We start from the raw sequence: 19,778 nt of genomic DNA on the forward strand, positions 1-19,778 counted from the left end.
GAGTGTCCCTGCAAAGTCCCAAGGCCCACTACGGGCTTGACGAGTCGTCCGGTACAAGCCACTTCCCAAGCCTCCTCCGCCCATCCCGCGATCCAATGTGGATGGATGGAGTTAGAGATGGGTCGTGGTGCAAGGTACAGTACATGTGCATCTCTAGTTGCCTGACAGCGAGCGAGGTTAGCAGGCTCCCAACGGCTCGGTCCAAAGAACTGGCCTTGGCTGGGCAGGGTTGAAGACGGCGCCGCGGCCGCGGCAGCCTCTGAGAGTGATGAAACCTTGGAACTCCCGTAAACAGGCAGGAAGCGTAGTACCTACCAACCAAAACAAGTTCTTGGACTTCTTGTTCTCTCTCCTCCATCCAATTCTTCTTCTTGCATCTCTTCGTCTTTTCCCATCTTTTCTCCCTCCCTGCTTCTTGTCTCTACTTCTTCCTCTCGTGTTGCTATTTCAGTTCCTCTCCGTCTTGAACCTTGTCCCACCCACACACACCACCTTTTGCTCCAGTCTCGAGCTCGAGATCCTCTCGCGGTTTCACTTCCAACACGCCTCTTGGTCACTTCCTGTCTCCCTCCCCCCACTCGGATGCTGGTCCATCATCCCTCGAGGGGCGTTCCGTGAATCCCGCATAACCCAAGGTTCCCAACTTATCAAAAAGATTCCAGGGCCCGGTATTCTCGCACGCTTTTCCAGCCCGTTGCTTTACCTTTTGCTGCGCTCCGTGTTTCGCCTGTTCCATCTTGCTTCAAGTTGACGGCTCCCCCTACCCCTTCTCCTTGTTCCATCGACGGCCTAGTTCGTCATGGCCACCATGTTGAACGTCAGCTCTCTTCAGCCGCCTAAAACAGGCACCTCTCGCTGGTCCAAAGCTCTCCCTGATGTCCCAGGTCCTGACGACCCAGCTTTTTACGACGACTACGACTACGACGATCCTTCACCTCGCCTCCCTCCCACCAAAGAGTTTTCTATGCCTCCGCCTAGGTCGACCAGCATGGCCAATGCGAAACCTTTGCCTCGTTCACTGCCGCCTTTGCACCTGCTCACAGCTGCCGATGCGCCCCCGGCCGGTCCGCCAAAGATGGCCATCCCACGCCGGCCTGTCGGCAAGCAGCCTCCTCTGCAACCACCTCCACCACCTCAGAAGCTGCCCGGGCATCAGCAGAAGCAGCAACCTCCACCACCGTCCCCTTCGGAGTCACTGTCGAGCATTTTGTCTGCCTACTCCCGGAGCTCGGGCGAGTCGCTAGTCAGGTCATCCGACGGAGCTAATACCAACAGCGACCGTCAAAGTGAGGCAAACCCATCCCCGAGCCGCGAAGCTCCACTTGCCAGCACCAGCACAAAGACCAGCACGAAGACCAGCACGCTTATTAGTCCTGCCTCCGCCGAGCAACATCAACATCAACATCAACATCAACATCAAGACCAGCAACAATATGCTGCACCCAAGCCGCCTGTCAAAAATAGTCGTCCGCCGCCTCTACCTTCCAAGGATACCAAATACCACCTTCCGGCCACCCCTGCTCCGAATCGTCCGCCTAAACCGGAGTCTAACATCTCACCCATTAAATCATCACCACCCCGAGCTCAGCAGCAGCCTCAACTCTGGCGGCGCCGGTCTAGCAAGGCCGAGCGGAGCCTCGAGCTCCCCGACCTAAAGCTTGTTACCAGCCACGGCTCAACCGCTGCGACAAAGCCCACTATTGCCGTCGCTGCGCCATCTCAGTCGGCCCAACAACAGCTTCCTGAAGGCGTCACCAAAGTCTCCACACTACCGAGCCAGCAGCTCGGGAGCACAAACAGTTCAGCTCTCTCGGGTCAAGATACTCGACAGGCGCCGGCTTCCGAGCAGGCTGCCGAGTCTCCAGTCATGGGCAGCAACAGCTCCAAGCTCAATCGCCTCAAGGACAAGCTTCATCTTCATCGCCGAGGCAAATCGTCGAGTGACACCAGCAAGTCTTCAACCCCACGGCCCGGTGCGCAAAGGCCTCCTACACCTGAATATCAAAAGGAAGACATCAAAACCCCTATTGTTGATTCATTTGTATCGCCTCTGTCGCCTGCATCGTCCCCAGAGCCTGCCGCAGAAGTATCTCCCGAGCTTCCAAATGACATTCCTCAGCTTCCTCCCCAGCAGCGAGCCAGGGCGCCCTCATCCGCCAGCATTGAGTCCAAGCCCATTACTCGCAAGGCTATTCCCCCGCCAAAGCTCCCGAGCCCAGTCGAGATCAATCCGCAGCCCGAGCCAAGTGCCAAAGTTGAATCACCGGTGATGGGATCGCTCCCACCATTGGTCACTGACTTTGCCGGAAATCGAGGATCAGCCGGTAGCGACTCTGCGTCGAACCGTACGCAGCCTCCTGCAGATGTACCCACTCGGTTTCCGCCACGGCACTCGTCTGTGAGGTCTAATGCTCCGCCCCGACAGCTTGCAGTGGATCAAGATCCAAGGCTGGTACAATCTGAATCACAGGGACTTCTCTACAAAGGCCGAGATGGAACCTTGTACCCCGAGATGAAGGTTCTACGAGAACCCGACCCGCAAGCGGCTTACTTCCCCAAACAAGCCGATTTCCCCATAGCCGAGGGCACCGTCATCAAGGCACCGCCGTTGAAGGAATCCCACTTCAACTGTTACCATGGACACAGGACGATGAACCGTCGAACCAACAGACACTATCCCCTGACGTGTCAGGGTTGCGAGAAGTCGGATGTCGAAGATCGATGGACATGCACGTTTTGCCATTTACGAATCTGCGAATCTTGCCTCAAGAAACTGAACAGCAATGGAAGAGATCTACGACGACTGACAGACGAGGCGAAGCAAACGTCGTGATCGAACCAAACCAGACCACGGGCTAAAAATCTCGCTCAGATTTGACAATCCTTGAAGCTTTTCCTATCATCACCACACTTGTTCACTATTGTCACTACTACTGATTTCCTTTGTTACGCATAGAAAACGTTCGCAGGGTTGGGCTGGGCTGGCTCACGGATTGCATGTATGATATGGGACGGCTACGAAGGGGAAATAGTTGCATGGAAAACATAGACACCCTGGGAGGATGTTATTTGTTGACACTTTGACGATACCATGTTTTGCGACAACCGGCGCATTTGGCACGCCGGATGATAAGGGGAAGGGCTCACATGGGGCTGCACGAGGAGGACATGTTTTAACTTTGGCTGACCAATGCCACTGCATGGATAGGATGTCCTCTTCGTGTTCTCTCATGTTATTATTCATTGGTCTGCTAGATCTAGACCGCTTGTGCGGTGCCCTAGAAGGGCGCCACTCCATTGTTGATCAATAACAAACCCGATTCTCTATCCATCACCCAGCCAAGTTGTATTGTTTGAAGAGACCTGCTGAGCTAGCCGAGACGTTGGCTTCGAACCAGTCACCAGTAGGTCACTACACCCATTTGCTAAGACCTACTATAGTAGCAGTTTAAGTGATACAGGTGAGCTATAGGTCCACGTGTCAGGCCACCTACAGGCATAACAATGTGTGAAACTGACCAGGCACGAGCATCAAGGAATGACCAAAACAGACTGGCTTATGCAATATCTGACAATGCTATCACCTCATATTCAAGGTGAGGAAATGTCATTACTGACCTTGGCATTGAATATCAATGCATCCAAGTAAAAACATTCCAAAAGCTGTCCCTTAACATCACATCTTTCGAACCAACTTCCTCTCCCTTTGACTCGACGTAGGGCTGATCTCGAATTCCCCAATCCGCTGGTGTGGGGGCTGCGTTTCCGGCTCCACATCCAATCCATCTGCCCCCTGGCACCTGCCAGTCCGGCTGACTTACCGGTAGGCCGAGTAACCCTGGCCTGGCAGCCTCAAATCCTCCTCCGCCTGTCAACAACAACCCATCAAGGAAGAATTGACACATCCATCCGGAAGAGAGGGTCATCATGTCCTCGCTACAACGCTCGCGCTCCCTGCGCAAGCCTACTTCTACGGCTACGAGCACCACTGATGCGGAGCGACATGGCTCGCCGAGTCGCCTACCCATCAAGCCTCTTACTAGGAGCGCAACAACGGCCAGTAAGACCACCACCACCACCACGAGGACATTGAGGAGCGGGTCAACAGGCCTCACGAGGTCGACATCGGTGAGGCAGCCTGTAAAGACAGCGACACATGAGCCTCCAAAGAGGGAGTCGACGAGGTATCCTCCGTCCACAACAGCCACGAGACCTCGACCAGCGGTGAGGCCAACTTCAGCAGATGGCCAACCTACACAGACAAAGAGGGTTGTTTCGCATGGGCGTGCTAAGAGCATAACGACCGGGCTTAGAAACGCCCCCGTTCTAAGGCCACCCTCGTCAGGTTCGTCGTCCAGCGGCACGACAACGACTACCACCACAGCGACCCGTCCCCTTCGGTCGAGAACCGCAGGCAGCCATGACAAGCCCGCAAATGCTGCCATCGCCCACGCACCTCATCTCCGACCGGCTTTCACGACTCTACAACAACACTACTCGCCAGCCAAGTCCTCCGCGCCGAAACCTCTGACGTCGACCTTCCTCGCTCCGCCGTCCCCATCGAAACTCCCAGCCAACGTTGCCGCTTCTGCCGAGACAAGTCGACTACAGACCGAGCTTCTACAACTCCATCTCTTACACAAGGATGCAACAGCTGTGGACACTGCCTGGCGCGCTAGCGCTGAGCGCAAATTGGGAGAACGATTCTCAAAGCTTGCCGTCGCAAGTAAGCAAGCTGACGATCGCGAGAGGGCCGAAGTTGAAAGAGAAAACGTCTTGGTTCTTCGCAATTGGGCCATTGGCGGCGGCCTGGAGGAGCGCATCCAGACGCTAGATGCGGTGGTCAATGGCGTCTGGACCCTCGGCGAGCCTGGAGGTCGCTATGCGAGGGTCGTCAGACGGTTCGAGCGGTGGGTCGACCGCATGTGCGAGATTGAAGAGGCGCGCCGCGAGGGCGGAGCCCTCTTGCAGGAGAGCGAGGTTCTATTTATCGGCGAGCTGGAGACTGCCTGGAAGGAAGAATACACAGGGCTTGTCCGACGCCTAGAGACGTTGGGGCGACAGCTGGAGGAATTGGGTCACTTTCCTGAGACCGATGAGGGAGATAAGACTGCAGAGCGGTCGAGCCTACAACGTATGGTGGAAGGTTCGCGTGACATGGTTGAAGGGATGCTGGCAGAGCTGGCCGTCATGGAAGACATTGAGCGTGACGCGCTCGCCCGAGAGGACGATTGGATCGAGAGGATGAACCGGGAAGAAGATATCGATGATACCCCTAGGGCTGGAGCGATCTGGCGAGTCGTTTAAGACTGGTTCACAGCGGATTCTCATATGGATGGATAATGTTTTTCTTCTTCTTTTCTCTTTTTTTATATTTTTTTTTACTACAAGCATAATGGCATGGATGGATGAAGCGCAGCATGGTCATGAGAGCGACTCTCGCCCACGAGCATCACAGCAAGCGATTGAACTTTGGTTTTTCCCCAAACGCGATGGAATAGAATAGACTGCTTTTATCATGGGAAGACGAGAGCCTCTCTAGCTAAGGCGATTGGTGAAGATGATGTCGACGAGCAGCAGAAAGGGACACGGAAAAGCAGAGTTTCTCCCCTCTTCGCCGTGCTCGCAAGTGGATCGAATATCGATTAAAAGGGACAAGGGGACAGCTAAAAGCTGCGACAAAAACGACCAACCTCCCATTCTAACTTGCAAGTATCGTGTGAGTGTGAGTGTGTTTGTGTTTTCATGTGTGACTCGATGTGTTGTGTGTGGTAGTGTGTGTGGTGTCATCATATTTGGCGGCATCCCTCCGCCTCGCAACGCCCTCTAAATGGTTTCCGCGCAAATGAAAAAAAGAGATGTCATAAGGGGTTGTAATGGCTAAACGGGTGGATGATGAAGTGAAGTGAAGAGCAAAAGGCACATCCTATCTATGTCGAAGGCGTAACGAAGTTTCATAAAACATTGAATTTCCGAAGAGATCGAGCCAGGCGAATGGGCTGTAGAAAGAACACTGCACACCAAGAGGTATGTATGCGCTTGCACAGGCATGAGTACAGTCTTGGCGCCAGACTGTTCACGAGGTGTGCAGTTTATTCTTGTAGCGGTTCGTCTAGCCACCAAAATGCGCAGTAAATCGTAGCCCGCTTGCCTAGGTAAGGTTGCCAGGGTAGGTCAGGTCGTTGAAGCTCGTCATCAGCTACCCCGCGCCAGTCTCAGATTTTCATGGATGCGAAGCAAGATCCCCTGTCCAGCAGCATTTGCGTGACAATTGAAATGCAACGCGCCGAGTGCGCAGAGCTACTTTGTAGCTGGACTGTAACTGATATCATAGGAAGGCCCTCCGAGGGAAGCTGACGCCCTCGACGGCAGGCTCGTCGACGAACCAGCTGCAGCGCTCGCCGGTGGACTCGTTGACAAGGGTGCAGGGCAGGCCACCGTTGGTATCAAAGATCTGCTTCATGATATCCTTCTTGCCGCCGCCCGTGGCAACAAAGGCGACGCGAACAGCGTGGTTGACGACGGGGAGGGTGAGAGTGATGCGCTTCGGGGGAGGCTTGGGAGAGTCGTCGATGGGAGCAACCCAGGCGCTGGTCTCGCGAAGCAGAGGGTGGCCGGGGAAGAGAGAGCAGGTGTGGCCATCGGGGCCGCAGCCAAGGAGGAGGAGATCGAAGATGGGCAGGCGAACCGAGTCGCGGCTGGCGAAGCTAGCGACGAGGGTCTGCTCGTACTCGTCGGCGAGTTCCTGAAGGTCGTTCAGGTGCTCAGTGTTGATTGTGTGGACAGTGGGCTTCTGACCCTCGGGGATCTTGTCCAGAAGCTCCTTCTTGAGAAGGGCATAGTTGGAATCGTCGTGGTCGAGGGGAACAGCGCGCTCGTCGGCGAAGAAGATCTCCCAGCGAGCGAAATCGACGACGTCGTTGGGGCCTGAGGAGGGGGCGAGGAGGGCCTGGGCGAGGGTCTTTGGGAGGGAACCGCCAGAAACGGCAACCTTGAAGGCGCCGTGACGGGCGATGCCAGCGGCCTGGCTCTGGATGACATATGAGCGAAGAGCCTGGGCGAGGACGTCGACGCTGGGAAAGGCGAAGAGGTTGGGCTGTGTTTTAGCCATGGTGAAGTTGGTGTGTGCGGGCTTTGGAGTGGGGGGGGGGTTTTGTTTTTTTTCGACAAGTGACGACAATGATGAGGAGGAGAGAAAAAAAAAAAAAAAGAGAGGAAGAGAAGAGAGAGAGGAGGGGGGAGGGGAGGATAGAGATGATGGCCAAGTAGGCAGCTTAGGTAGGCAGCTTAAGGTTCCTTGTGGCTCTGATTGATTTGACGTGAGCAGAGATAAGTCAGGTATTAGACAACCTTAGGCAGGGCGAAGCAAGCAAGGTAGGTAAGGTAGGTAGGTAAATTGTCAGGACTTAGGCCGGGCAGAACGTTGTGGATGGGATGAGACGTGATGGGATGGGACAATTTGATGGAGGGGGCGGGGTTAGGTTGGGTTCCAGTTCCAGTTCCAGTCCAGTTCCCGTTGGAAGGTCCCGGTCCCGGCGATTTTTCTGGTACCAGGTACTTGCTCCGTCGTTCGGTAATTGTCGACCCGGGGCTGGGGAAAAGGCGGCCGAAGGAGGACCGGGAAGCAGGCCGACGAGAAGACGGCCTCACGATGGCTTCTTTGCAAGGGGAAAAGTTGCGAGAGAGGATGGTTATCCGGGACAACGGGGGGATTGATATGATGAGGCACAACACAACACAACAATGATAGACAGCCCTGTAGCAGAATGATGAGCGCGGTGGCGTGCTACTGTAGCTTTTTTGACTTTTTGGGTTGCTCTAGTCTGGTCCCGTTGTTTGACTTGTCATTCTTGGTTTATTCTCTGGATAATGCAAGGAGAGCCGCCACCCGCGTGCTACCGGAGCTTGAAGCAAACGCTATCATCAGCCATGAGCTTCCGAGTGCATGAGTATGCTCCCCTTGCCGAACTGCGAGAGGCTGAGCTATTGGACAACGGGGCCAAACTTCATGTCTGTCCAGGTCCAGCTTTGATAACGCCCCTTGGATCTGATGATCTGATAGGGAGCTGTTGATGCAGTGAGCAAGGGCAGATTTTAACCTTTCCATCGGCCTGGCTTGCCGTTTCATTGTTGACGTGCTCTAGATCCCCTGCCTACCTAACCCATCCATTCCTCCGCCGAACCGACATCATCATCATCACGGCGTGGTGACACAACACCAACCCAATCCCTCCACCACTCGGCTCCGTCTCTGCCCATGGCCACATGTCCCGGATACCTGACTTGATGTAGGGTGGTAGAGCATATCTCGAAGCAACCTAGAAGACCAGGAAGGTAGCCAATGGCTTCGTCCGGCATGATACCGTGCCCTCGGTCAGGACGGGAAAAAGACGACATAGGCAGAATATCCCCGACGCATTCTGCGCCTGCAACGTGATAACGAGGGGAACAGGGGAGCTCGGGCAACCCCTGCAGGCCCCTTCCCAACACTTTGTGGTTGTGGCCTCACCTTTGTCTCCGTCTGCTTCCCTCTCGTCGGCCGCTAGGTGATCTTTGCGACCCCTGGTTGTGTGGGAGGAGGAGGGGAAAAAAGAAAAATTCCAACAAGAGGCCACAAGCATGTGCTTGGCGGGGTTATGCTCCTGAGCCCTCATGACGTATGTGCCTGGCCTGTTTTTTTTAGAGTGCTTCCAAGAGCTGGGACTGGGGCCTGCTAGCTCGGGGTTCTATCGATTGCTTGGAGAGCGTCCGCTGAAGCTTTGTGGATGGATGGATCACGGGGAGTTTACATTCAACTACAAGTATGCTAACAGCTTCACGTAGTATTGTCATCCATAGGTCGAGAAGCGAATACCCCAGACTCCAATTTCCGCTGCAGTTGAAAATGTCCTACAGTCGAGGCAACGGTACGAGTTATGCGAGCGAGTTGGATGGCTCCATAACGGTGGTCCAGGTTTACCCTGCAAAACGACCGAGAATAACCTCCACCTCATGAGACAAGACAGTCTTTGGCTGACTAAGGACGTTGGCCCTAAACACCAGTAATACGGCAGATTAGTGATATTTATAAGGTATTACAAGACAATTAGAAGGGCTCTACATCGACTTAACTTCCTATCTACTTATGTTAGGTTGCTTAGCTGAGGTAAGTTGTCCTCGAGATCCATGGGAATCAAGTCGATGGAAGTTGCAAAAATCAGGCAAGCGTGCCTGCCCCTCCACGACAACGCCAATCCCTCCACACCTTCCCTGCAATACGTACCCCTCCATTTCATGCGTTCCACAATCTTCACAAGGGCCTTGAGGTCATTGTCTTTATAACCTCCCTTGACCAACCCTGCCCTCCTCTCCTCCTGACAACATTGCTTGCTCCATGAATGCTACTAGACGAGACACTCGCAGCAGCCAGCCTCTGTACAACTGAACGCCAAGTCGTGACTCGAGGGTCTCGGAAAGAAAGCAGGTACAGCATCATGACGCACGACACGACGTACGGGCTAGAACGCTCCCGCACCGCTTGGCCCTGGCTTTCTGTGGGGGGTTGATGTTCTCTTGGGATCTGTCTAAGAGACGGTGAGCAGCTGTAGGTGCTTGTCCCTGTGCCAGAGCCTGCGTCTTGTCATGTATGCTGGCTGCGGAATCGACAGATGAATGACGAACCAACCACGAGGACTGGGACAACGGTCTAGCAACGCAACGGGCACGCATGTAAGTGTTGGGCCTGTGCGTTGTTTCTGGACGTTTCGTTTTGTGCGTGCAGAGGCAAGACAGAAAAAAAAAGGCGTTGTTTGTCAGAGCCGATTCTCTTTAGCGCCGGCTCATGCTCAATGTTCCCTCGGCTGCCATCAGCACCCCCAGGCTTGAGCAGTCTGGTTGGTTGGCCTCGTCGACTGGCTGACCTATGAATACGAAATCGTGAGGGTGAGGGTGGTGTGGATGGAGTTTTTAGTTCCACCTGTGGGACGTTTTCAGATGGATGGACCCTGGCGATCAAAAAACCTCACACTTCTCTCGGCTCACCAGGACATGTACAGTACAGTGAGTGCCTGGCGGAGGACAGGAAAGGAGGGTGGGAACTTGGAAGCACTGGCCGTTCCATGCTGAATTTTCTTTCTTCCAGAAACTCGGGGCCATCACCGTCTTCCCCCCTCTATTCCCGGCCAAGACAGGGTCTGGAGACTCAATAACACCCTCTGTTGCCGGAACCTTCTCTCCGCCGACGCCAATTGAATCGTCGCCAACATATCACATCTCCAGGTTGTTTCCCCTCTTCCGCCTTCGGCATTGGGGTTGCTCTAGGGTCTTTAACGGCTCCAACGTCTCTTCCCGCGTCCAATCCTTGTCCTCCTTGCACGGCAACTCCCATCGGCGGCTTTGTTGGACAGAGACAATCCCTGGCTGCCAAAAGCCATACATGAGCCACAGGCTTCCCGTTGCACACTCGCTTGCAGACTGACAACCCACACGACCTCAACCGGCTTGCCACCAGACGCTTTGTTGGCTGCACCGGGCTCAAAGTGGCCGCCCCGGCTTGTCTCCGTCCTGGTTAGACTGGACCAGAACACACACACAAGCAGAGCACTTTCAAGGAATGGGAAGGGCTCGTACTAAATAAGTCGTACGCCTCGTCAGCAGTTTCGCACCAGGACTGCGCCGGTATTATTGTCACCCCGCCTTGGCCTGCAAGCCCTTTCTTTTCCCTCCGATCCTTGCCTGGCATCCCGGGAGCCGCTATCGTCAGTTGTCGACGGAGCCCTCTGCCCTACGAGTGTCACCGCTACAGATACAGTACTTTACTGTTTGTGCCTACACGCCGGCCCCAACCTTGATCTGTCGGATCCGCAGACCAAGCGAAGCTGTCGCTTAGATCCGTTAGCTCGGCTTTTCGCTCTGCTGCCCCTCGCTGCGCTCGCCTCAACTTATACAACAAACCAAACTCGAAAGCAGCTCGCAAGAGAAGAGACAAGACATGGACACGGCGGCTCGGAACGAGCAGCTGTTGGACCGTCGGTCACAGCTAACCGAGGGGCTCGTCAGCCTGCCCTATGACCTGATCTTGTACCTGGAGCGGGCGGTTGTCCACTCGGATCTAGGGTATCCGGACCTGGCTGCCGGCGATGCATATCGCGCCTTGCTTCTTGCCGACGAGGTTCTCAACGAAGGGTTCGAATACCATGGCCAGGCTCTAGAGTCTCTGCAGATGCACACTGCGGTCCCCCTCCCTGATGTGCTGGTCCACGGTAACCTCCCAGAGGACGAGCTGCATGTCTCCCAGGGAGATTCAGAGGGAGACGACGTGGTTAGGCGCCTAGCCACCTTGGCCTCGGTCCGTGCCTATCAGATCCTGTCTCTCGGCCTTCTTCTTTGCGGATCTCTCAAAAGTGCCGCCAGCTTCTGCCAGCGTGGCCTCAAGCTCTGTCCCTCGAACCGAGAGCTGCTCGATACCAAGAACAACATCAACACGGTAGCTCGCCGGAGACTCCGCCGCGACGATGTCGACATCGACTACCCCAACCTCCCCGACGGCGGCCTCGTTCGCCGTGAGGTGTATCCCTGGAACGACCATGAGCCTGATCGATTCTCGGCCGAGTCGCTTACGGACCTGAATGAGCACTTGAGCCAAATGGCCCCCAAGTGCGCAGTCGAGGTTGCTACCCTGCCCATCTTGCTCGAGGGAGCCAGCAGTACCGACGACTACGAGATCATTCCGACGTGCAAGCAGCTCGGGGTCTTCGCCAAGGAGGACATTGCCCCTGGCGAGGTGGTTCTCAGGGAATATTCCCTCCTAACTGCCAATAACCGCTTGAAAGACTCCATCTGCGACGCCTGCAGCTCCGATTTGCCGCCACTCGGCAGTGAGAATGAACCTGTCAGCTGCGACGAATGTTACGACACTGTCTTTTGCACCCAGTATTGCCACGATCAAGCCATGGAGCGATATCACCCTGCCGTCTGCGAAAAGGACGTTGATGCAATCGCCAAGGACCCTGACGCTTTCGAGGCTGACGAGACCCTGTACCTGCTGTTGCTGTCCCGTGTGCTGGCGATTGCAGCCCACGAGGAGGTTCATCCCCTGGACGTCCGCGAGGTCAAATACATCTGGGGTGACTTTGTGCCAACCAGAACCAACGACATCAACGTCTCGCCAAACGCCGGCCCTCCGCCTGAATGGACCCTCCCGTTCTCGTTCAAGTATAGCATCGAGACACCGCTCCATGTGCTCGAGAAGATGGACATTGATATCTACGCCTCCCTCGCCGAGTATGATCTCTGGGTGCTCAACACCCTGTATGCCAAGTTCCGCGGCACTGCTTCAGCCCGCAAGAACCCCCGGGACGGCCGCCCAGATGTGGCCGCCGTCCACCCTTATTGGTGCCTTGCGAATCACGACTGCGACCCCAACGTCACCTGGGAATGGGGCGGCCGCATGGTGCTCGAGGCCAGGCGAGAACGTGTGCTGGATGGCCGACCGGGGGGCATCAAGCGTGGAGAAGAGATCTTGAACCACTACTGTGACGTAAACTTGCCCGTGCAGCAGCGTCGAGAATGGGCACGAGGCAGCCTGGGCGGCTGGTGCATGTGTAAGCGGTGTCGGGATGAGGCTGCTGCAAGCGATTCGAAGCAAGAGGCTTGATATTGGATCAAGGGTCTGCTTGTGAGGTGTATCTTTAGAACTGGGATGGCGTAGAGCCTTTTAGGGAATGGATGGATGGATGGGTTATAGACAAAAGTTATGGGACATTCATTGATTGCTCGGAGCGAAGATGAATACACACGGTATATACACATGTTAATGAGATTTCTTGACCCCGATCACGGAGTACTGATTGCCGAGTCAACTCTCGCCCCGGAGAATGAACCATCACCCGTTGTGGCTTCTATTCGAGACTATCACAAGTGATCCAGACGTGGCCAATTACTACTAAACTACAATAGAACACCAGCATCATTAAGCTTGCGCCCTTTTCGACCCATGCATATCACCAGCATATTCCCCCTTTTCCCGATAATGAGGCCTTACCTTGGCTGCTCGGGCAGCGGTCGCGGTCCTACGATCTGCCTCCGTCCAGCTCCGATACCTAGTGATCCGTTGTTTTGGCTATCTCCACCAGTGTAGCCAGCCCATTGTCCGACATCCCATCTGCCGCCGATGCCTCCGCCAATACCATCTACACCATCGGCGGAGCGTACTGCTGCGGCCGTTTCCTTCTGAGCCTCCTCCCACTCGCGCTGTCGTTGGCGCTCCATCTCCATCTCGCGTTCCAGGAGAGACTTGGACGCCCATCCGCCAGCCTTGGTCTTGGCCTGGCTCTGCACCCGGCGTTGGTCCTCGGCGTCGTGCTCAGCTGTGGCACCGAGTTCGCGCGAGTAGGTCGTCTGAGGAGCGGCAGGTGCCGGAGCAGGGTTGCTCGCGAGGAAGCGGTCGGTACGGGTCGGGGCGGCGGGAGCGGGCTTGGCAGCGTATGCCGTGGGGTCCGGAAGGGGACGGCCGCCGGTATTTTGTGGCTTGACCTTGGGTGCCGAAGTCGGGTCCGGGAGCGGACGAGGAGACCTCGGCGGCAGGATGGGAATGTCGACTTCTTGCACAGGTTCCCTCTTATGGGGAGACCGAGTGCGCAGAACCTCTCGCTCATCTCTAGACCATGAATCCGACCGTGTGGGCGGGCTGGAGAGGAGGGGCTTCTTCGCCTTGGGCTTAGGTCCGCCTCCCAGGCGCTCCGCTCTCTCCTGGCGTTCCCTCTCATACTCGGCCTCGCGTTGCCTGGCAAGCTCCAACTCCTTCTCCAGCTGCTTGACGCGGCTTCGGTAGTCGTCTTCTGAGGCGCCGTCCTGCTGCGACGCCGCCTCCTCCGCTCGGTACTGGCTGAGGAACTGACCCTTGAGTTTGGCGTCGCTTCGGCTCCTTGCAGCCTTGCGCTCCTCATTGAGTCGGGCTTCAGCGTCCTTTTCCTCTTGACGCCTCTTCTCCTCTGTCAGCTTCCACTGGCGTTCCTCCTCCTCCCAGCGTCGCTTCTCCTCATCGACTGCTTGGCGCTCCCTCTCGCGCAGATTCTCCTCCTCCTGCTCCCATCGGAGCTCTTCCTGGATCCGCGCACGCTCCTCTTCTTCAACCTGTCGCCGCTCATCCTCCTCGGCCTCCATGCGAAGGCGCTCTTCTTCTTCCTTTCTACGGCGCTCTTTATCGGCGAGGCTTGGCACACGGGGACCAGCACTAGTGATCTGCCTCCGTCCGCCAAACGAGATGCCAAGATTGCCCTGGCTGGCACCCCCTAGATAGCCGTACTGGGCAATGTTCCAAGCCGGCGCGGTAGTGCCCTCATGCTCCTTCTTGCTCCAGCTGCTAATGGGGCCGGGAGATCCGGGGCTCTTGGTAGGGCTTTTGGTAGGGCTCCACCGGCCGGAGCCCGAGTCGCCGGTCCGATGTGGCATGGCGGCAGAACGGCCGAAGGCCGGTGATGGGTTGCTGGTGAAGGATGCGCCCCGATCGCGGGTTCCGGTGGGGGTCCTCGAGCCTGTCCCCTGGGGTGTCACAGCATCAGGTCGCGACTTGGGTCCGATGGCTGTGGGGAAGTTCTGGGGGTTTGCAGCGTGGGCGGCTCTGCTGAATGCTCCGATGCACTGGAGGACCTGGGCAGGATCCTTTTGCTCGTACAGGTCGACGGTGAGGAAGGTATCATGTTGGTGGAGGTTCAGGGGCGGAGACTGGCAGGCGCGGAGGAAGAGGGAGATGTTTTCCATCTGCACAAAGGGCATTGCCGATCGCTTGAACCTGAGGCCAGGAGGTGGGAGAGCGAGGTTGGCTAGTCTGCAGAGTCGTGTAAGTGCCGCATTCACCATGGTCAATGTAGCAAGGGGACGTACCTGCACAGAGCGACACCATCTTTGAGGCCCTCGAGAAGGTCTGAGGAGGGCAAGTTCTCGCCGAGGATATCTTCGATCCATGTACGGGCTTCGTTTGCTGCGGCAGGGGTGTACTTTTCCAGGCGCATCTTGCGCAGGTCTTTGTCGAGGGACGTCACGGACGCCATGTTGAGATTGAGAGGTCGATGATGGACGTTGGATCGAATGTTTGAGTATGTGACACTTTTATTCGGGTTCGAGAGAGGGCCACGCAATGTTGTGAGGCTGTAAATGTAACGGCGCGCAAACGAGTCTTGGGGTTACGCAGCGTCTTTTGGATTGGATTGAGGGGGATGATGGATGGATGGGATGGGATGGGTATCGGGGGTATCGAATAGCAATAAACAAGCAAAGGCTGCCTGGTTCAGTCTGTCTATCAGAGAGTTGATGGAGGAGAGAGAAAGAGAGAAAGAAGGGATCATCCCGGAGATCCGAAGTGAAGTGCAGGTTGAAAGAAGGGTTGGTTCGTCCGGTAAGTAAGTAGCTTAGGTAGGCGAAGGCAGCCAGATTAGGTGGGTTGGGTACAATTGATCCCCACGTACGCACGCCTGCGTCATTGCTTAGGCTGTCGCGGGGTGGCTGGTGCGCATAAAAAGTGTGGCTGGTGGAGGGTTGCCATCATCATGCTGCTTAGGTTAAGATGGTCGGTGATTTGACTGCCCGGTTGTTTCATGCCCCTCCCCCGAAATTCTCCTTCCTTCGAAACATATGCAAGCATCTTGACAGCCCAGCTCTAACAAGACCTTGCAATGGCCCCCAACCAGATTGGCCCCGTCGCTAGGGCCTGGTACAGGTGGAAGGCCCTCCGTCTGCCATGGCGCAAACGCTTCCTCATGGGTAAGTTCCTCCATTCATGCCACCCTCTCGGCCTCGACTTACACACCCCACCCGCAGGCTATGACCTCCAGGGCAACACATACTGGGAGTTCCGACTCACGCGCGGCCTCGAGGGCAACGAGCGATGGCGCCGCATCGTCAATTACCCGCGGTCGACACACTACTCTTCCGTAAAGGTCAGCCCGCAGTGGCACCAGTGGCTGCGGCACACCCGGCAGGATCCCCCGACACTCGAGGAGCAAGAGGGCGACGTGGTGCGCCAGGTGAGGATGAAGAAGCTCGCCGCCGAGGCCGACGCCCGGTGGGAGGCCAAGCCCCGTGTCATGGAGGCCCCCGAGGCTGCTCCCGCGCCGTTGCTGTCGTCGGCGCAGGCTGGTAGTCCGCCACAGCAGGACGTGGGACGAGAGCGACAAGCCCCCGCGAGCGCAAAGGAGGTTGAGGAAGAGGTTGAAAAGAGCGACGATCCATGGGCAAAGGCAAAGGCTAGGGGGCCTGGCGAGAGCTGGCAACCTACAGCCTGGAACCCCACGGCGACAAGGAAACGATGAGATGTCTACCTCAGAGATTGCCACTTCGTCTGTAACAACAATGTACAAAAGCTATCCATTCCGATTTGGGCCCAAAGCGATATTCAGAGGATATCATCATTCATTACAACATAATGTCTATCTATGTACAGGGGTAGTCTAAGTTTGTACAATATCAAGTCACCAACAAGTGTCACCATCAAAATACCCAACCAACCCATCATGACCACCAACCAGCCCAAATTCATGACTCCGCTTCCGCTTCCTGAATAGCCTTTAACGTCTCGAGAAGAATCCCGAGCCTTGTCCCAGAGTTCGCCAGGACGTCCTGCGCCATGGCATCGCCTGCGTCCCCCTTCATCTTGCCCGTCCGCCGCTTCTTTGCCTTGGTCTCTCTAGCCTTGATGCCCTTCTCAACAGCTGCTTCGAATTCTTCTGAATGCACCATCATGTCAAACGACCATAGAAGCTGGATTGCACTCTCGACGACCAAGGACAGCTTGGCATTGTCCTCCAGCGCCACAGTATTTGCCGGGTGCAAGACATAACAGTGTTCTAACATGGGCATGGTCAAACTCCCCTGGGCGTCGCCTTCAGGATCCACTCTAGAAGGATCCTTGTATGATGAAGGTAATAGTAGGTCGAAAAGTTCCTTGTTGATCGTCACAAGGGCTTCGGGTAATAAGATGTTGGGTCGTTGTGAAAGAAAAAGAGAGAATGTCGGTAATGGTAGGAGTTTGAGGGCAGCCGTGTACTCTTCATAAAGACGATTAAGCTCGGATCGCTTCCGTAGTGACCATGTCACAGCCGATAAGAGCTTGAAAATGCGCAGTCGTATGCTTATTGATTCCACCATGCCAGGTGGATGGATTCCGGTATTCCCGAGTTTGCGTGTGTCCTTGGGTTTTTGAGGCGTGGGAGGTTCTGAGACACCCGACGACATGGATTCATCTTCGAAATAGTCGCCGAACTTATCGTTTTCTAGATCGAGCACTTGTTCTCGTTTTCGCTTCTTTGATTGTTTTCGTGGGCCCGGGGTTCCTTGTCAAAGACCTCGCGGTAGGCCGAGGATGATAACTCGCCTCCGTCAGCGAATAGAGCTTTGATGAACCCTTTGGCGCCGTTTTGTCGTCCGTTCTGTTGATCCATGTACATGGCCATGATGGATTCCTCCCTTGATGTCAGGACCGGTTCGCTCTCGGGGCCGTTGGCCTGCTGTGCCGCCTTGTCGCGCCGTTCACGCTCGTTCCAGTCGGCTTCGAGCACGTCCATCATGAATTCCAGCCAGACTTTCCAGTAGCGCCACCGGTTGGGATACATTGTGCTGCAGTTAAAGGCCCAGCCGACAGTAGACCAGAAGTCCTGACCACGGTTCCATACACTGCCGTCGTTGGCGATCTTGCCCCGGAGGCGCTCATCGTCGCCGCTCAATTCGGCGTCGGAAACATCACTATCGTTTGCTGACGCAAGTTGTTCCCGTCTGCGTCCTGATCGGGGGACCGAGTAGAACTGAAAGGCGGTTCTGAAGTCGGCATTGACGGGGCCGACAATGGCGAGAATGTTGCGCAAATAGTCGAGCGCTTGGGAGGATACGTCGAGATGCTCCTTTTTGTCGGCGCGAGTGGTGTGAAGAGGGTGAATGACGAGTGTGCTCAGCAAGGCGAGATGGCTGGGGGAGGAACCGGGACGCCTTTTCTGTTGGTAGAAGTGCGCTTGGATGCGCCAGCGCCGGCGATGCTGTTGAGGAGATTAATGGCCGAGGCATCTCCAGGAGAGTCAGTAGAACGACCAACACACAAACGAGGACTAAACCATACATAGCTGCTCTTCAAGAAAAATATGGCAGTGAGCCTTCAGCTCGCGGGGTAGCTGGCGCGCATCGCGATAGGGACAAGGATTCTCCTGGACGGGGCTGCTGGCGGCGGTAGACTTGTCGACTATGGAGTCGTGCGCGGTAACAAAGGATGCCGGCGAGGACAGGCAGGAAGAGGGCGACGCCGATGCCATGTCGCGCTCGGAGTGGAAGACATTCAGGAGAGTTGAAGCTGACGTAGGTTGGGTTGGGCTGGTGTTTGGTGAAGAGGCAAAAGGTAAGTGAACGGATCGCTTTACGCGGGTTGGGAGCTGGAGAATCGCGAGAAGCGCGCGCTACGAGGCGCTATCAAAAGGAACCTGGAAAGGCAGGAGGGGTTGTACCTGAGCTCCAAGCCACACTCAAAACTTTGTCACTTTCGCACTGGGCCTAATGCCTAGCAAAGCTAAGGGACGGACCACTGACGCCATTGAATGAAGCACAATGCAGCTGTACCCCACGCAGGAATGGCGAAAGAACCATGACACACGCAAACGCACAAAAAAAAAATTGAACAAATCGGCAAAAATTGATGATGAGAGTGGGATTCGAACCCACGCCTATTTCTAGACTGCGAATCGTTGCTAGTTCTTGTGGAACCTGAACACAGCGCCTTAGACCGCTCGGCCATCTCACCTTGTTTGTTGGAGATTCGACCTCCATACTGGCCCCTTAGGGAAAGAGCGACGGTGCCTTCCGTCCCATCCTCAATCACAGCATCCTTCCAACATTCGAGTCAAGCTCGCCATCCATAACATTGGCCGGTCACTTTAACTTCCAGGTGATGGAAGGATTTAGATCTAGCACAGGGTTTGTTAAGAAAACAGAGGAACTGCGAGAATGAATTTGTAAACAGGTAACTGGGTATGCCCATCAGATATGTTTGGGTGAATACTATGCTTAGGTACCTAATTCAAGGTAGTCTATCAAGATAGATGAAATAGGGTTATGACTTCTGTTCCACATGCTGCGCATCGCTTCTCCCTCGTTGTCCTCCCGTGTAAAGTCAAAGAAGAAGGTGTGTTGACTTTTCTGTCCACTCAGCCGATGGTCTCTTTAAGTAGCCAGTACCCACCAAACTTGAGACATGCGGCAACAACCAGTACCATAAACGTGGTCACAACGATTGTAAATACCTGGTGGCTTAATGATAAGAGCTCGTCGGCTCTCGTCACCAGGTGGCACATGGTTTCTCCATGCTTCGACCCAGGCGAAAGTGGTATATATAATCTGAATCAAGACGTTGGACTTGATGTCTTGAGGCTCGTGGAAGGGAACACCCCAGTCCGAGCCATCCTTTCCTAGGTGGCGAGACGAGAAATATCGAGGAAGGCTGTATATAGGTAGTATGCAGTCCGTGGTGCTGCCTGCTTCAAGTTTATCCGTGCTGGCTCACTCCTCGATGCTCACAACGAAGCAAGAAACCTGCGTTTGCTCGAAGTCCAGGAGAACCCAGTGAACTTGAATCCAGCTACTACCAACCGGCGACTTTGGTCGTTTTCGGTAAAAGGGTAAGAACCTTTAACACGCCGCCTAACCCGTGAAGCTGGAGGGGCACAAAAGGGTGGGCTTTGACGATCTCCAAGACAAGCTCTTGATATTCACGAGCAATCTGTTCGAGAGTATAAGCTCGTCCGATGATGGGTTGCTGACCCATGTGG

At 55.4% G+C, this 19,778-nt stretch overlaps 7 protein-coding genes across 7 annotated transcripts; 4 read left to right on the forward strand and 3 right to left on the reverse strand.

The window, feature by feature from the left end:
* Nucleotides 1-808: 808 nt before the first annotated feature.
* Nucleotides 809-2,833, forward strand: MRS44_003137 (uncharacterized protein; the record flags this gene model as incomplete). Its single annotated transcript, XM_046268333.2, has 1 exon — nt 809-2,833. The coding sequence occupies one exon, from the start codon at nt 809-811 to the stop codon at nt 2,831-2,833; it is 2,025 nt and encodes a 674-aa protein (XP_046137242.2).
* A 1,094-nt stretch (nt 2,834-3,927) lies between these two features.
* MRS44_003138 (uncharacterized protein) lies at nt 3,928-5,307 on the forward strand (the record flags this gene model as incomplete). The annotated part of the gene is made up of 1 exon (XM_046268334.2): nt 3,928-5,307. The coding sequence occupies one exon, from the start codon at nt 3,928-3,930 to the stop codon at nt 5,305-5,307; it is 1,380 nt and encodes a 459-aa protein (XP_046137243.2).
* A 1,021-nt stretch (nt 5,308-6,328) lies between these two features.
* Nucleotides 6,329-7,111, reverse strand: MRS44_003139 (uncharacterized protein; the record flags this gene model as incomplete). Its single annotated transcript, XM_046268335.2, has 1 exon — nt 6,329-7,111. One exon carries the CDS (start codon nt 7,109-7,111, stop codon nt 6,329-6,331), a length of 783 nt encoding a protein of 260 aa, XP_046137244.1.
* A 3,858-nt stretch (nt 7,112-10,969) lies between these two features.
* MRS44_003140 (uncharacterized protein) lies at nt 10,970-12,634 on the forward strand (the record flags this gene model as incomplete). The annotated part of the gene is made up of 1 exon (XM_046268336.2): nt 10,970-12,634. The coding sequence occupies one exon, from the start codon at nt 10,970-10,972 to the stop codon at nt 12,632-12,634; it is 1,665 nt and encodes a 554-aa protein (XP_046137245.1).
* Nucleotides 12,635-13,017: 383 nt separating this feature from the next.
* Nucleotides 13,018-15,029, reverse strand: MRS44_003141 (uncharacterized protein; the record flags this gene model as incomplete). Its single annotated transcript, XM_046272560.2, has 2 exons — nt 13,018-14,806; nt 14,863-15,029. 2 exons carry the CDS (start codon nt 15,027-15,029, stop codon nt 13,018-13,020), a joined length of 1,956 nt encoding a protein of 651 aa, XP_046137246.1.
* Nucleotides 15,030-15,650: 621 nt separating this feature from the next.
* Nucleotides 15,651-16,286, forward strand: MRS44_003142 (uncharacterized protein; the record flags this gene model as incomplete). The annotated part of the gene is made up of 1 exon (XM_065623109.1): nt 15,651-16,286. The coding sequence occupies one exon, from the start codon at nt 15,651-15,653 to the stop codon at nt 16,284-16,286; it is 636 nt and encodes a 211-aa protein (XP_065479181.1).
* Nucleotides 16,287-16,509: 223 nt separating this feature from the next.
* On the reverse strand, nt 16,510-18,272 carry MRS44_003143 (uncharacterized protein; the record flags this gene model as incomplete). The annotated part of the gene is made up of 3 exons (XM_065623110.1): nt 16,510-17,274; nt 17,319-17,977; nt 18,083-18,272. 3 exons carry the CDS (start codon nt 18,270-18,272, stop codon nt 16,510-16,512), a joined length of 1,614 nt encoding a protein of 537 aa, XP_065479182.1.
* Nucleotides 18,273-19,778: the final 1,506 nt, after the last annotated feature.

Source organism: Fusarium solani, assembly GCF_023522795.1.
Source record: "Fusarium solani strain SB1 chromosome Unknown bctg00000001, whole genome shotgun sequence".
Classification (NCBI taxonomy): Eukaryota; Fungi; Ascomycota; class Sordariomycetes; order Hypocreales; family Nectriaceae; genus Fusarium; species Fusarium solani.